Below are 12102 nucleotides of genomic sequence, written 5' to 3'. Positions count from 1 at the left end.
AATTTTTCACAGAAAGATACCCCTTTTTATGCCTTCTAGTAAAAAATGCTACCCCGTTCACATACCTATTTTAGAACACTGCATCCCCTCTAATTTCTGTTAAAATGCATGGTCTTTTTAATATGAATAAATCGTTAAACCAGGAAGTTCTCGTCTCTTTCACATCCATAAAAAGCGTCTGTTAGTCCTTGTTTCATTTTTGGTTCTTTTACAGGCCGAAATGACAGATTTTATATTCTTTCATATACGTTAACTGATGAAATCCCGACCCATTCAAAACCTGGAAAAGGTGCCCTTTTCGGGCGGAGCCTAACTGTATTGGCCATCATAGGGTGTATCTGTTGTGGTTCAATATTATCCTTGGTTCAAATTTTCTTTTCTTTTGTTTTTGGGCATGGTAATGTATGATAATAACATGATAATGAGTTTGAAACAAAAGGAAAGAAAATTTGAACCAAGGATAAAATTGAACCACAACATATCCCCCCGGTCTAGAACTTAATATTCCTTTTGTTTCTTCCAACAGAAAAATGTCAAAAAAGGGTTACGAGACCCTAGCGACCGATGAAGATAACACGAATCAGTCTTTTCATCCTACAAAGTCTGCAAATCTTCTGTCTCTTCTGACTTTTTGGTGGATGAACAATATATTTTCAAAAGGGAATAAGCGGCCTCTGAACCAATCAGATTTTCTTCCACTTCACGAGGACGACAAAGCTCGTGACCTAACAGAGAGACTTCAGAAAGAATGGAATGACCAACTACTCAAATGGAACAACTCCCAGGGAAAACAACCCAGACTTTGGAAATGTGTTTTAAGAACACTAGTTTCCAAAGTAACGCTATTTCATTTGAGCGTTTGGGTCTTCGAATCCTTCTTTAAGATAACACAACCGCTTTTAATCGGATTTCTCCTTAGCATGTTAAGTTCCAATGAGATAAATCTTTCCCTAGTATACGCGTGCTGTTGGCTCTTAGCATCGATTGGATTCTGTTACTTCGGCAAACAATACTCTGCCTATAATCTTGAATTATTAGGCATGAGGACAAGCAGCGCCCTCAAGGGAATCATCTATCTCAAGGTGAGAACTTTAACGCTGTAATAATACGGTTGTGACTAGACTGGATACCTTAATTAAAATCAGGGTGGACACCTTATGTTTGTTACACAACGCTATATACTCCTCCTAGAGAACAATTTATGCGAATTTATTGGGCAGATTTTTGAGAAAAGTGAGGACAATCGGAGTAAGGTAAAGTTGTGCAAGGAAAAGAGTTGAATATTGGGTTTATGAACGAAGAAGATTGATCAGGATTAAGCACTCTTTTAAAAACGGTTTCAATAATGTATCAAAGCTTTGTTAAGTAAGTAAGTCAAAATTAGTTAACTGTGTCGGCAGTTAGCCCTTGATGGTGTAGTGGATACGGAAGTAAAATTTGCCTCAAATGATGCGGGTTCATGACGTTTATTCTCTTATTTATGACTTTAAGTTATAAGGCTGCGTGCAAACGGGCGCAACAACCCCCAACATTGTTGCGCCAACAATGTTGGGAATTGTTGCGTGTATGTTGGCAGTAGTGTGCAAACGGATGCATCAACTCCCAACAATGTTGGGACCTGCAGTGCATCATGAGAAGGATACAACCCATAAGTCTTTGTAAACCATGCGTAATAAGCGTACGTGGCCCCAACAACACGCAACAACATGCAACAGTGTGTGCAAACGGACGCAACTTGTAACATCCAACAATGTTGGAAGTTGTTGACCAACAATGTTGCGTCCGTTTGCACGGGGCTTAAGACTCCTATCATGTATTTTGCGTAAAGATGACAATCTGATTCTAGGGTATCCATTCTGGTCACAACCGCTGTGATACGTAGTAAATTTTATGAAGAAAGTCTTGTCATGTGAGTCCAGACATATAACAATTTTAATACAACGGTTATATATGAGTTCGATTATCAGGCTGGAGCTCGGAATTATTAGTGGGCTTTCTGGTGTTAGATTTCTCCTTCTTCTAAATGATATCTATCCTTTATACCAATGCTTGCTGTTTTTGCTCAGTGCAGGCCGCAGGCTTATTCAGTGCCTTTACTCCAGGCCGAAACACCCTTGAGAGGTTGTTCACTGTGCTCGCCCGCACTTCTAAATTGTTAAATTTCAGAATCCATTGCGTAACATCAGCTAACAGCTAACACCACTTAAGGAGGGCTAAACCTTCTGTTTTATACATGATCTAAAAGGATAGTGGAGTAGCACTTCTATTTCTTCGTCTGTCCAAGTAAAACTTTTCTGCGGCAGCCATTTAGTTTTACCGCAGGTTTGACTAAGTACAACATGATTGGTTTTATCTCGTGTTGAAAAATATTTAGGTCGTTGCCCTCACTCGTTAAATATTTTTCATACCACTCGAAGGGAAATTTCGTATCTCCGCGCGGCGTTGTTAATATCCCCATTATTTTTTAATCTACTGCTATCAGGAGCCCATCACTAGTGATGGGCTGGCTCCTCACTACCATCTAAGCGCCACACAGCATACGGGAATTTTTCCTTTCTTCTTTTTTGACTTTTATAATAACATTTCTCTCCTCCGAAGAGGTTCGATGGAGGCATTATTGGATTTTCTCTGCCCTAAGTGGGTCGGGAGCAAAACCCGAAAGATTCACTTTCTCTCGCCTTGCTCCTACGAGCCTATGCGGAGGAGAGAGTTATACAGGGGCACCCAACGTCGATTTTCGGAAAATATCTCTTCGGAAGACGATTTGAGATCTAGAATTTTCGGAACATTTGTTGTAAAATCTCTTGCTTATCTGCCTCTCCTAGGATATTTGAACAGCTACAAAATGGTATTATTGCTCATTTTTAATGGATTTTTAACCTAAAAAGGTCACCTAGAATTTTCGGGAGCCTTTTTTCTGGCTGAAATTTTCGAAAAGGTAACTTTTGATCGCTATAATTTTGGGATCACTAGACTTTCAGCTAGGAAATCCGAACAGATGAAAAATTTTTAGGTGATAAAAATATGCCTATATCTACCTTTTAAATAATAACAATGCGTGTTTAAGTGGTTTTGAACTATACTCTCGTTGGGTGCCCCTGGTTATAAAATTTTTCATTCCTGATCAGACCAGCTGCTTACAGTATAAGTGGAATTGTGAGTATTCATAGTTTGTTTTTAACTGAATTTTTTTGGCAGATCCCTCTTGTCAGTCGGCAAGACCTTCTAGAAACAACAACAGGCAACATTTTTGACTTGATATCGAATGATGTCCAAAGAATTGAACAGGCTCCTCTACCTTTTACCGGTTTACTTTTTAAAACCCCCTTGGAGCTTATTGCTGTCGTTTGCTTACTGCTGTACTTAATCGGCTGGCAGCCTTTAATGGGAGTGTTATTTATACTGATGTTAATCCCTGTTTGTATGATCATCTCATACTTTTGTGCTGAACTTCGTAAGAAGACCGCTAAAGTAACGGACCGACGTATTTCTCAAATGAGCGAAGTGGTCTGTGGAATACGTGCGTTGAAAGCACATGCTTGGGAAGAAAACTACAAGGAAAAGGTGCAGGAAGTAAGAAGGTAAGTAAGGAATTTAAAAATAGCAAAGGAATGAGGGAAGAGCGGTTGGAACTGATTTCACCGCATACTTATTAAGGTGATTTAGTGAGGGACAACGCAGATACCAGTTTCCAGCCGATAAAGCCCCTGACAAAATTATGAGAATCAGTTAAGGTGGCGTTGAATACAGAGAAATTCGCCCTTAGGACGCAAAATGAAGTAAAATGCGCGGGAACTCGTGAGCGTGTGGCAGCATAATGAGGGTTAAACGAAACGAACACTTCGTTGAACTAGACTAAATGATTGATCATAATATTACGTACATATCAAATTAATATAACACTTGCACCTGTCATTGCAGAGAGGTGACAATTATGGAAGTAGGCTTAGGAATGCAATACACGAAAATGGTAAATGTTCTGTTACAGTGCTGAATCGCATCGGTTTGCTTTAGAAGCTGTTAAACATTATGTTCAAGGCGAAACCCAGGGGGTTCTCAACAAAATTTCATACAGGGAGGCTCCGCTCCGAGGTCCAACGTCTTAAAAGGCAGTACCCCTGGGGGACACGATGGCAAAAATCAACATCTGATTATTTTTCCCGACATGAGTTATCTTTGCCGTTTTTTCCCGAATCATGATGCTTAACTCCTGTGAGGTATTCCCTATCATGACCTACACGGGAAGGCCCGTCCCGAAAGGGGTACCTTTTTCAGGCTTCAGGTATAAGAAGGGGTAGGGGTTTTAACTAGTTGAAGTACATAAAAGGGTAGGGAAATCGGTCATCTTGGTCTGCAAAACTTCTGTTATTTGTTTACTTTCTAGGAATGAAATCTGGATGCTCACCAAAAAGAGCTTCCTTTTGTCGATCATTGGTAGCTTTCTGTTCGCAAGCTCAGCAGCGACCTTTTTGTCTATGCTAGCTCTTGTTCTAACAGGAGAATATCGTTCGCCTTCAAGAGCCTTTATGATACTTGCCTTCATGAAAACTCTTCGTTCAGTGTCTCTCAGGCTGGCTGATGGTGCCCCACTAGCATTCGAGTTATTCGTCTCCTTTCAAAGAATAGAGAGATTTCTCCTTTTAAATAACGTAGCCCTGAATCCCGTAGACTACGATGACGGCGCAAGCAATCAATTATTGATCCGAAAGTCATGCCCCAAAGACCGCTGTATAAATCAAAAGGTTTCCTTACATGACGGTGATGCAGGTGATGAGCAGCCACTGGCAAGTAAACTACGGGATGGAAGTTTATCAGTTTCGAATCTTACCTGTAAATCAGGTGACAAGTATCTTCTTCAAGATGTCAGTTTTGATTCATCTCACAGAAGCCTAACTGTAATCACTGGTCAAGTTGGCAGTGGAAAATCAACCCTGCTGGCCGCCATTGCTGGTGAGGCGGCCAAAACACGTGGTAGTGTTCTATTCCCTGGAAATGTATCTTACGTCCCACAAAGTGCCTGGCTCTTTTCCGGAACATTCAGAGAAAATATATTATTTGGTGAGCCATATGATAAACAGAAGTACGCCGAAGTTATTGACGCCTGCGCACTGAGAGAGGACGTCGGGAGATTTCCAAATGGCGACCTAACATTCGTTGGCGAACAAGGTGTTACACTCAGTGGCGGTCAGCGTGCACGCGTTAGTCTGGCACGCGCAGTGTACGCTGATGCAGACATGTATCTGTTGGATGACCCTCTAAGTGCCGTGGACGCGAAAGTCTGCGAACACATTTTTAATCAATGTATTTGCAAATTACTGCAGAATAAAATTACCATTTTGGTGTCATATGCAAAGACACACATGATCGCAGCTGACCAGGTTGTGGTTCTCCACGAAGGATCCGTGCTTGGAAAAGGTAGTTTTAATGAGTTGCAAGGCAGTGAAGAAATTGCTGCCGTCATCGATGCATCTGTCAACGAGGAAAAGCCGACACCTCCTACACTAGGTACGGAAGATGGCATTGCGCATTCACGTTTTGAGAAGTCCACTGGTAGCTTTGATGAGCATTTGGAGATCGAAGAGGAAGAGAAAGCTATTGGAAAAATTTCAGCAACAATGTACTGGGAATATTTCAAGGCAGGAACACACCCTGCAGTGGTGATTTTCATTCTCTCTTTCTTCGTGGGCGCGCAAGGTTAGTGAGCTGAGTTTTTTTAACAAAGTTCTCAACAAACATTACACGTTTCATAAAATAAGTTATCCCAAGGCGTTTGAGTTCTTTACTGGAAACTACGTTTCAAATAAAATTGCTGTTAGTTAACTGATTAGATGTCCCAAGTAATTTTATAATTGTTTTGAATTAAGTCAATCAAATTGATAGCAACTTCAGTACAATATAATGGCGGTTGGAGTCAGTATTAATTTTCGCTTCAAATAGTTTACAAAACCCGCTCTCAGAAGGTTTTCTTGAAGTTAAGAGTGTAGTTTGGGGATCGGGACAGGGCCCTTATTGCAGGGAGTGGCGTTTTTTTTCAGGGGACCCGTGTTTGCTCGAATAAATAAGAAACCGAACAACTCTGGCCAAATTTTATAGTTTCTTTAAAAAATTAAGTTTAAAAAAGCAGTTGAAAACAAAACATAAGCATAAAGCTCTAACAAATTTTGACGTGTACTGTCTTTTTTTTGTTCTTTTATCAAAAAGCTCTTATAGTGTCTCCTGATCTATGGCTTTCGCATTTGACCAAGATGAGTTGGGGAGCCCAGCAAGAATCAGAAACCTGGTATATCTACGCCAGTTTTGTCTCCGCTGCATTGATTGTCGCTGTCATTCGCGTTTTTTTATTCTTCTTTATGTGCCTCCGATCCGCTGAAAACCTTCACAACAAAATGGTATCCAGCCTTCTTCAAGCAAAGGTGTTATTTTTCGACACAAATCCAGCAGGACGAATTTTAAACAGATTTTCCAAAGACATTGGTTGCTTGGACGAACTATTACCTGCACTGTTCGCTGCGTCCATGCAGTTAAATTTGTCAATGTTGACAGCCGCTGTGTTACCAGCGTTCACGAATGTTTGGCTCTCTTTTGTCTGTTTCCCTGTTATTGGCATTTTCTTGTGTTTAGCGTGGTATTACTTAAAGACTTCAAGAGAATTGAAGAGGTGGCAGTCAATATGTCGCAGTCCTGTTTTTTCTCACTTCTCAGAGACTATAGCTGGCTTGGACACCATTCGCACTCGAAAAAGGGAAAGGGATTTCATTGATCAATTTTATCGGTAAGTTGAGTCATGGTCATACTGGCATATTTGGTTAGCGTAAATTATCACAATTGACACTAACTGTCAATGTCTCACATGAACATAAAGAAACTGTCCATAACGGTCAATCGAATCCAACACCTTCAAGCTTGCCAGCTGCTTAAGACGATTAACCGATTGTAGTATGAAGAGTTTCAACTCAAGTCCGGCCATTCAGCAGCTAGAGCCACCAATAGACGGGTCATAGCCCGGGGGGGGGGGGGGGGGGTACTCCCTATGATGGCCTTTACGGGGAGGCTCCACCCGAATGGTGTACCTTTTTCAGGCCTCAGGTATATGAAAGAGTAGGGATTTCACTTGTTGAAGTATATAAAAGGGTTGGGAAATCTGTCATTTGGGCCTGTGAAAGGGCCCAAAAGGGCTGACAGATTAATTTTATGGATTTCGAAAGTCGAGTAAACGTTATATTCAGTTTTGTGATTGATTTCTATTTAAAAGACAGTGCATTTACAGAAGTTAAACGCAAAGGTAAACAGGGTATGTGAAAGGGGTACCATTTGTCAATAGGAGCTATACGAAAGGGGTACCTTTTTCGTGAAAAATTGTATGTAAAAGGGTAAGGGGTTGGACCTCCGGGCAGAGCCTCCCCGTATAAACATTTGTATTGTATTGTATTCTATAAGATTTCTTATAGTGGCTGAAACAAGTTATCAAATGTTAGAAGTTTTAGAATTCTGCACTCGGGTGAGAGCTTAACCTCCTTCAATAAAAATGAAGTTAAATCTCGACCATGTAGTCGTCCCCGTTCTCGAATCTAAAGGTCTCTAATGACTCATTGTAGCCATTTCTCTCATTTGCAGACGTCAGGATGTACATAATCAAGTATTTTCCATGACACTTTCCAGCAATCGATGGCTTTGTGTGAGAGTAGACATCTTAAGTTCATTCCTTATTGCAGCAGTGGCTACACTTTCAGTTCTTGTCACCGAGCAACCAGGTAAACAGTAGAGAGCTGAAAACCCGCGGCAACAGATCAAAGATTTTTTCGTAGTAGTCTAAGCTCAGTACAACGTATGTGCCTAGCTCCGCCGGAGGTCATTTAGTGCTCCATCTCTTTTCATTCCTGATAAGTAACTACCTTAAGCCCCCCCCGGGGGGGTACTTTCAGAAAAAATGGGTGGGGGTGGGGGTATGCGGCACTCTTCCTGAAACCTTTACCCTATTTCAGACCAAAATCTGTGTTTTTCCCTACCTTTTTACTGACCTGATCAAATTTGATACCCTATTTCAGACCTGCCTTATAATCAGTTCCCTAGGTCAGACCAATGTTAAAGGCAATGTTTATACGCTTTTATTAAGGAGGATACAAAAATCTTCAAATTTTCGAACTTAAAGGGAAATGGTCTTATCATCTAATGACGAAGAAGAAGCTTCTTCTAAAAAACATACCCAATTCAAGACTAGGGTGCACAAACCATACCCTATTTCAGACCAAAACGGCTAAAAACCTATACCCTTTGGCGCCGCAAGTACCTCAATAGCCTATATAAGGGAGTAACCCCCGCCCCCTTCGAGCTTAAGCCCCATTCACATCAAAGCTAAACGTGTTTAAATGCTGTTTACTAAACAGCATTTAAACTGAGTTAAACACGGTTTAAAATTGTTTCCTTCATAAAAGCCAGCAAATTTAGTGCAAATAAATTACAAAACAGGTTGAATTTCATTTGAATCCTGTGTTAAAACCAGTTTTCCATGTCCGCTTTTTATTTTTTAAGACCTCGTTTGATTTAAACATGTTCAGTTGGTGTGAATGGGGCATTAGTCATGTTTCCCCACAAATTCTATCAGACAATGACTCTTAGACAAATCCACTAAGTAATCTCGCTACCATATGCGAGCTTGATGCTTTAAATCTCTTTACTTTAAAGAACAGATTGAAAGTATTATTACTGATAGCAGTAAAGCAGACTTCTTGATGGATCTTACTCATGATAACACGCATTCCGTGGGCACTCGATGAACATCGGAAAAATTAAATTATTTATGCGCGGCAGGAATACCTCAGTTGATACAGCACCTGGCTGCAGAGCGGAAGGTCGAGGGTTCGATTCCCGGGGCCGGATCAATAACACGGTCTTGAAATAACTGAGAAATGAGTTACTTCCTTTGTCCTGCAAACGGCTAGACCTTCGAGTGGCTCCGATGACCACGTAAAAAGGCGGTCCCGTCTCCAGAAGGAGACGTGTCCTCAATTAGTACTTTCGTGTTAAATACATTGACACTCATATTAAGTGCATTTTTTTATTGTTTTTTTTTTATAGCTTTGATTGGACTTTCTCTTGCATACGTGATTGAAACAACAAATACAGCTTCATACGCGGTGCGAAAATTTTCGGATGTGGAGAACTTTATGACGTCATTTGAGCGAGTCAAAGTCTACACCAACCTCGACGCAGAGCCTGGATACAAAACAGAAAGCATGCCCCCAATAAACTGGCCTCGTGACGGTCACGTGAGCTTCACAAATGTTTCCTTGAGGTATTACCCAGGTGGGCCGCAAGTGCTCAAGGATTTAACCTTTAATATTAAAGGACGACAAAATTTGGGAATTGTTGGCAGAACAGGAGATGGAAAGTCGTCTATCGTGGCGGCCCTTTTGCGCATGCCTGAAGCTGAGGGGGGAATAATCATTGACGATGTTTCAGTAAACAGCGTTCAACTGCAAGAATCGCGAAGGTGCATCTCTGTACTCAGCCAATCGCCTGTCCTCTTCAGTGGCTCGCTTAAGACGAATCTTGATCCTTTGAATAAACATAGTGACAATGAGCTATGGAATGTCCTTAAAGAAGTCAAGTTAAATCGCGTGGTTGAAGACCTCGAGGGGCAACTTGACTTCAAGCTTTTAGAGAGAGGCGAAAACCTGAGTGTTGGTGAACGGCAGCTGATCTGCTTAGCTCGCACATTACTACAACAGAGTAAGATCGTTATCTTAGATGAACCAACTGCGCACGTGGATCCAAACACAGAAAGGACCATTTGGGCAACCGTGAAGGAGAAACTTACGAACTCTACAATCATCACCATAACTCATCGACTTAATACCGTCAAAGACTGTGATTTAATTTTGGTATTAAGAGAAGGCCAGGTGGCCGAAATGGACACATTCAACGCACTTATGGGGCAACAGGGAGGAATTTTTCAAAGTTTGGCTGCGTCTCAGGGATTACTTTCTTAGTTTTGCTTCTTCATTTCCGGCAGGCTTACTCATCAACCATAGAGTGCGGCTACAATAAGTTCAGTTATAATTACCACACATTCGTTAGTTTTATAGCAAGCAATCCTTAACTCAGGGGTACCCAACGACTGTTTTATGTGAAATATCTTTTCTCGAAGAAGCAAATATTGCCTACGTTTCAGTCTGTAGCTTGAGCTCGGCTAAAAATCTCTAAATGACCGTTCCATCAATGTACAAATTTCGGAGCTTTTTGTAACAAATCTGTACTTTTCTGAAGTTTAATTTTTCACCTTTCCTTCCCCAGGCAGGGTTCTAACTAAGGTATTTGAGGGGTAGATGCTCCCCCTCCAAAAAAATACCCACCTTCCCCACAAAATATTGTTATCATTACGGTATATAAGTAACTGTATCAGAAAAATCATCCAGACGCGACGAGGTCAGTACACACACTGTAACATTTCTCAAAATTGTGTCTCAAAATGCACCAGATTAATTGCGTCTCAGCGCATATTCATTTCAAAACATTTTCGGGGGAGCATGCCTCCAGACCCCCCTTGGAAGTTCGTGGCCTAATAAGCTCCGGCCACTCGGGAATTCTCCCCCAAACGATAAATTCTAGATAGAACCGTGCCAGGTTAGGCTATATTTCTTGGACAAAGGAACTAAAATCTTCTGATTCGAAAATGAGGGGAGAATATAATCTCCTTTAAACCTTTTTTCATTTTTTTCGGGAAAAAATACTGAAGCCCTTGAAATTTCGAAAAAAGTCAGTTTGCCCTACCGAACAGATAGAAATTTATGGCGCCCCTTAAGCCTGGTTTTTATATGATCGTCCGGATCGCCCTAGTCGTTTCAAAATATTTCGAGACGATCCGGACGACTGGGGCGACTGGTAGTTTCCATATGATCGTCTCGATCGCCTCAAAGGCAAGAGACGCGGGGTCGTCAGCGATGTCTCTGGGTCAGACAATAGAATTTTTGCGCGTTTTGTAAACAAGCCACATAAATGAATGATTTATGTTCGTAGAGCGAACCTCGTACCTTGGTATCCGCTTTTTCTCTTGATTTTGCGGCATTAAGAAGCTAGAAGAGTTCCCCGAAGACATAGTATCTCTTCGAAAACTTGATGTCACGGACTTTCTCTAATTTAAATAAGCCCCATACGCCAGCTGATACGCACTGCGAACATTTGTGTATTATTTTTTCGGCTTCAGCGCCATCCGGGTCGAATTTATTCTCGATTACTGGAATACACCTGACTGGAATAAAAGTGATGACTTCTGGGATAGCCCCTTCGATCGTCCCGATCGTCTCAGTCGTCTGAGAGCGTTTCCATATGATCGCTTCAAAATGTACAGTCATGGACGTCCGGATCGTCTGGATAGAACTCAACTCTATCCAAGCGATCGAGGTCGTCTCAGTCGTCCGGGTCGTTTGCGATCGTCTGGGTAGCGTTTCAATATGATCGTCCCAATCGTCTGAACATTTTTTGAGACGACTGGGACGATCCGGACGAGAACTAATTTTTAGAGGTCTAAAATATACTGGATAGCCTTAAAACTGTTTTCAATGTTTTCAGAGGAAACCTACGTTTGGTCCAGCTTTTCAATTTCTAGCAAGTATATTTATTTTCCAAAGTATATTTATTTTCCTTTAAGAAAAAGAAAATTACACGTTAGTCTCCTATCTACGGCGGCCCAAAGTGTCATGGCAATTTCAGTTTTACTCCCAGCAATTTCAATTTGCTCACGGCAATTTCAATTTTACTCACGGTAATTAAAATTTGCTCACGGAAATTTTAATTTGTTCACGGCAATCTCAATTTGCTCACGGCGATTTCAATTTACTCACGGCAATTTCCCAATTTTACTCAAGGCAATTTCAATTTTTTCACGGCAACGCTCACGGCATTTTTCGCTTCTCTTACTACCTAGCTACTGCGGCCGACAGTGGCCACGCACCAGAAGTAAAAACGCAAAATCAAAAGTGGATATTTAAAGTCGATCTTCAAAGAGAAAAGTGAAAATTGCAAATCAAAAGTCGATTTACGAACTAGCAGAACTAGGGGGTATTTACATGAGACTGGGACGAACTCAGACTGGTATGAAGTACA

At 41.2% G+C, this 12102-nt stretch overlaps 1 protein-coding gene across 1 annotated transcript; it reads left to right on the top strand.

Annotated features, from left to right (window-relative positions):
* Positions 1-530: 530 nt before the first annotated feature.
* LOC140952426 (ATP-binding cassette sub-family C member 4-like) lies at positions 531-10204 on the top strand. Its single transcript, XM_073401851.1, has 6 exons — positions 531-1082; positions 3199-3581; positions 4385-5694; positions 6202-6772; positions 7615-7751; positions 9076-10204. The coding sequence occupies exons 1-6, from the start codon at positions 531-533 to the stop codon at positions 9987-9989; spliced, it is 3867 nt and encodes a 1288-aa protein (XP_073257952.1). The 3' UTR covers positions 9990-10204.
* Positions 10205-12102: the final 1898 nt, after the last annotated feature.

The sequence above is a fragment of the Porites lutea genome, chromosome 11 (assembly GCF_958299795.1).
Source record: "Porites lutea chromosome 11, jaPorLute2.1, whole genome shotgun sequence".
Classification (NCBI taxonomy): domain Eukaryota; kingdom Metazoa; phylum Cnidaria; class Anthozoa; order Scleractinia; family Poritidae; genus Porites; species Porites lutea.
The sequence above is the reverse complement of the archived record's forward strand: the minus strand, read 5'-3'. Positions and strand labels throughout refer to the sequence as shown.